The sequence below is a fragment of the Mus pahari genome, chromosome 4, assembly GCF_900095145.1.
Source record: "Mus pahari chromosome 4, PAHARI_EIJ_v1.1, whole genome shotgun sequence".
Classification (NCBI taxonomy): Eukaryota; Metazoa; Chordata; class Mammalia; order Rodentia; family Muridae; genus Mus; species Mus pahari.
This window is the reverse complement of record NC_034593.1, coordinates 133996886-134001997: the sequence shown is the minus strand read 5'-3', so window position 1 is coordinate 134001997 and position 5112 is coordinate 133996886. Positions and strand designations below refer to the sequence as shown.

At 47.2% G+C, this 5112-nt stretch overlaps 1 protein-coding gene across 1 annotated transcript in view; it reads right to left on the bottom strand.

Annotated features, from left to right (window-relative positions):
- Positions 1-5112, bottom strand: part of LOC110320533 (uricase) — a 34045-nt gene that overhangs the window by 6247 nt on the left and 22686 nt on the right. Inside the window, exon 5 of the mRNA XM_021196604.2 lies at positions 306-489. Coding sequence (XP_021052263.1) covers positions 306-489 — 184 coding nt within the window. The remainder of the gene's footprint in view (positions 1-305; positions 490-5112) is intronic.

Below are 5112 nucleotides of genomic sequence, written 5' to 3'. Positions count from 1 at the left end.
CCAGCCAGCCTCGCTGAATCAAGAAGTCCCAGGTCCCAATAAGAGGCTGGTCACAAAAGACAAGGGGGAGAAACACCATCTGGCGTTGTTCTCTGGCCCCCACATGCATGTGCATACAAGCACATGCACACACACACAGAGACACACAGACACACACACACACACACACACACACACACACACACACACACATACCAGGGGGCAGTCCCAAAGAACTAGGAATTTGAGCTGAGAGTTTCCTCTTTGCTCTAGGATCCCTTTATCCTGCCCAGTTTTAGGTCCTAGCAGTTGCTCGGCAACCATACCAGATAGCCTCGAAGTCCACATCCCGTCTCTGGTAGCGCCATTTGCAGTACACTTGAGTGGCAAAGCATCGGTCCTTCACCTCAGGGAGAGTAGTGAACTGGTCCTTGATGAACCCTTCAAATCCAGACTGGGTTGTTTTCAAGACCTTGAGGTCTTTGATTCCAGAGTGAATGACGGGAGGTTCTGTGTCAGACAGAAGGGTAGCACAGACGGAATATAAGCAGAACTGTGTCTTTACCGATCACTCGTCTCTGGGGGTCCCTTCTTTATGGATTGCCAGACTCTCTGCCCTCTCAATAGAAGGGTCCAGAATATATTGATCTATGCTGAGACAACTTCCTCCCAGTCCCTGCAAAGGTGTCTCAGGCAAGCCACTGTGTATAGTACAAGATGCCAGTCATTCAATTAGCAGTCTGACATGAGTGATAGGATTCACCGGAGAGTGCCTTCTCTTTAACACTGGGGTCCCTTTCCTGCAGTATGGTCTCTGGTTGATCTCAGGGGCTGGTGATGCCAGTCTCCACTGTACCCTGAGAACATCTTGATGCCCTGGTGGGTATCATAAGCTCAGTCAAGACCACACAACCTCATTAGTGAGGGATAGCATGGACTTGTCTGGGAGCAGACAGGCTGGGATGATGAGGCTGCGGATCCAGGCATTGGTGTGTGGACTCGATATCCATAGAGACTTCTGGCTTGGGGCTGAGGCTGCTCTGTGGGTATCAGGAGTTGGGGAAGGGGCAAAAATGAGGAAGAAGACAATTTATCATTTTCTCTCTCCCCTCATAAGGGAATGGGTGGTGGAAGGTGATGGATACATTCAGAGGATGTTGGCTACTAGACTGCCAAGTAGTGCTAGCTCAATGCTTGTGGCAATTTCATATTGTTAAAATTCTCTTATGCTCTAAGAAACTAGAACTTTTCCTGGACCTCATAGCTAGAGTTAATAATGCACCTTGAGGTTACTTAAGACTTAAGTCAGATATCCTACTGTGTACACAGCCTGATTGTTTAGCCTGCCTCTGAAAGAATGCATAACTACCAATCTTACTTGCCTTGCATTTCCCACACGAGTTCTACAACTTAACTTAGTATGTAGTCTTAATCTGAAATTAAGTCCATGCCCCTCACCCAGAGAGCAATAGATAGATAGATAGATAGATAGATAGATAGATAGATAGATAGATAGATAGATAGATAGATAGTGTGTGTGAGAGAGTGCACATGCACGAAATGACAATCACTTGTTATCAACAGCAAACACAGCAGAAGCATTCTTATGAAATAATCATCAGCCACACATACTGAAGGCAGCGTGCCCATACTGCTTGGTAACATTGTGTCTGGGTCAGTGGGGCTCGGTAGAGTATCATTGCCTATAAACCTCCATCAAAGATTTCTTAAAAGCACCCCTTGTTCCTTCCCCATGCCACACATTCTGTGTCACACTCTGTTTAATAAAGCGGAGTAAAAGCCCCTTGTTAGGGACAGGATAGACAGACTGACAAGACAGGCAGGCACAGACTCAGTCAGACAACAGACTGGAGAAAACAAGACGTGAGGAGAGAAGATGATCCAGACCCAGGCTCGCTCTTGGCAAACGACTCCGGGAGAAAGCCTTTGACTCCCTTTCCTTCATGACTTACCCCGAGTTCTCTGGGGTCATTACTGATACATTTAACCAACTCAAGGACCCAGATGATGGAGGGTTTGCACAGAGTTAGGGAAGAGAAGGTTCTTTACTTTACATTTTGAACAAACTGTAGCTTTAGCAGCATAGTGGGACCAGACCAGGATAGGACACCACACTGACACACTGGCAAAGCCCAGGGTAGACTCCACAAGAAGGAACTTTCTTCCTAGGAGATGTGGCAGTCCTGGGGCAACAACTGCCCCTAGTGGATGCAGACTTCTTCCTGAGCATGGGGGTAAGGCAGCCTGAACAAGTTATCACGGTGTGAGGGAGTTGGGCTGGACTCCTGGAAGTTTAGTACCAAGAAAGTTGAGTAACCACAAAAATTCAGTAATACAAATTCCTACAGCCTTATTTGTATGCACAGGCTTATGACAAATCCCATCCTTCATCCTTCATGGCCTATCTAGTTGAAAAGTAAAAAGTTGGAGTTCTTGGACATCACTATATGGTGTTAGTAAAAGGAGAATATAATTCACAGTTAAAACACAAGGGCCAGGCATGGAAGCACACCTTTATGATATCAATGCTTGGAAGGGTGAGACAGGACAAATGCTGAAAGTTAGAGGCCAGCCTGGGCTATATAGAAGCCAGCCTGGGCTACATATGGGGTTTTATAGCAAGAAGGGTCAGAAGGCACTACAAAACTCTTAAAGTCCCATGGTGTCCCTTACCACCTGCGTGGCCTCAGTTGCTGTGACTCACTCCAGAGCCAGGTGAGCAAGACCTATATTTTGACATTTTCGAAGCTACCATCAGAGAACGCAATGACCAGAGGTTAGTGATAAATCTGATGATTCTGTATGTTCTGATTAAATAAAAGGCTCTGTATAGGATGTTCTCAGATAAACTGGCATGACAGAAAAATTTAACTTTCAGAAGTTCTCGCTGGGTGCTGTACTTGAAGAAAGCCCAGAAGCCCCTGAACGTCTTCATCTGGCCCGGTTTGTCTAACTTCATACTCTGTGCTTTTTCTTTTTGTTACAGGTACACAGAGACACAGGTTCTTCTGCATGCTAGGTAGGTGCTGTGCCACCACAAGTGCATTCTCAGCCTAGATTCTAAATGCATAAAGACCCTGCCTCCACATCACCCATATGTAATGGCAGTGGCTTCCAAACCCAAGAGAACAGCAGAGCCCACAACAGGAGTCTGTCGAGTGGAGAAGTTTAAGGGTGACTTATGTCAAGGGGCAACAGCATCACAGTGGAGTCCCTTGCTCGCCTAGAGAGCTGATACCCACCACCAGTGTTACTCTTTGCCTCCCCCCCCCCACCATCCGTCGGTTTCTCACACTCTAGGTTGCAGAGGAAGTGGGCTGCAACTCTGGCTGAAACCATCCAGTTTGTAAGTGGGCTTTTGGCTGATACCTCTCCAAGACGTTTTCTTACTTCGTCCTCAGCGGGCTCCAGAGTAAATATCTCTGTGCAGGAGACTTTCATTTCTGCACCCGTCCTCACACAGTTAGACATGGGCGGAGGTGAGGTTTAAATTCAGCCGCACACCACGCGATTCCGTGATTTTCTGCCTCTCTTTTAGATCATTCTCCATCTGTGCAACGTGTCTCCTCCCTGAAGCTCCCTTTGTCTCTTTTCAGTACTTCGAAAGGGCTTCCCAGGAGAGTAGAGGGTTGCCGCCGCCCATCCACAGGGAGCTTTCGGGGACGCAGCCTTTGAAAGGCATCTCCTCCATCCCGCTGAATAGTGAAGCATCACTTTCTAAAATGGCCCCTGTGCATCTTGAAAGTATGGTATTCCTTTTAAAATTTACAGGACCTACAGAGCTGACTCAGCAACTAAGATCAGTCACTGTCCTTGCAGAGGACACAAGTTCAGTTCCCAACATCCACGTGGGTGGCTCACAAGCACCTGTAACTGCAGCCCCTGCAGGGTTTGAAGCCTCTGGCCTCTGTGAGCACCTCATGTGTGTGTACTCAACACAGAAATATGATTTTAAAAGGATAAAAATAAATCTTTAAAAGGACACTCCGATCACTGCGTTACACACCAAGTCCATGTAATCTAAAATGCTTTCTCCCAGATATCTTCTTCTGGAAAACAACACCCCCGCCCCTCCAAATGAGACAGAAAACAGCCCTAAACCAGAACTAAAACAGAGAGTAGAACCCCTCAAAGGTGAATGAGAAGGTGAAGGGAAAAGAGGCTAAAGGCGCTGTCTCCATCTTCTCCAATGCATCTATCTGCCTTTGGTCCCCAGCACCTACTTTGCTCACCAAGCTTCAACTCCTCCCATAATCTTACTCATCAAGATGCTGTTGTGTAATGTTGTGTACCTAGAATCCCCAGCTTTGGCATTCAAAGTTCCCTCAGATCAAGTCCCAGTGCCCTTCCTACCACAGCACTCTCCGTCTCCATGGAAACAAGTCACTTCCCCTCTTCCTATCTTGATTTTCTCATCTTTGGGATGGAGATGGTAACCATGCCTGGCTTTTTTGGAGTTGACGTGTTTCTAGGGTAACACACATGAAGGTTTTTTAGTATAGCCGCTGTGTCCAAGATACACTGTGAACGTCTCCAGGGTGACCTTGATGCAACTGGCTTTTCCTCAGCCACACTAACCACCTGTCGATGCTTCTTGTGCCCCACAGGCTCAACGGGCTCTGAAAGCAAAGACCTTCATCCTGCGGTCCTCCAGCTCTGGAGTGACACATATCGACCCTGGCTGGCCATCTTGAGATGATTCGCTCTCACTGCACTCTGGAAACAGAGTGCAGTCTTCCACTTTCAAATGTGCTTTGGCACCCGATTCCCACAGTGTAAGTGCCTTCTGCTCCCAGACAGTCAGCTCCTGCCAGGTTCGTCCGAGTGGAAGCCAATTACTCTGATGCCCTGCTCACTCTGAACAAAACCAACAAAAACTACCCTCTTCGAATGTTGAAAGCATTTTTTTTTTTCCTCCTTGGCACACGTTAAACCAACTGGATGAAATCAGAGTGCTTATTTTATCTTCTCTGTTGGCAGCGCCCCAGCCTGCTGAGCACTGGTAAAAACCTGAGGCTTTCAAATGCATGGGGCCATCAACTAAAAATATGCCACACACACACACACACACACACACACACACACACACACAAAACTCTCTCTCTCTCTCTC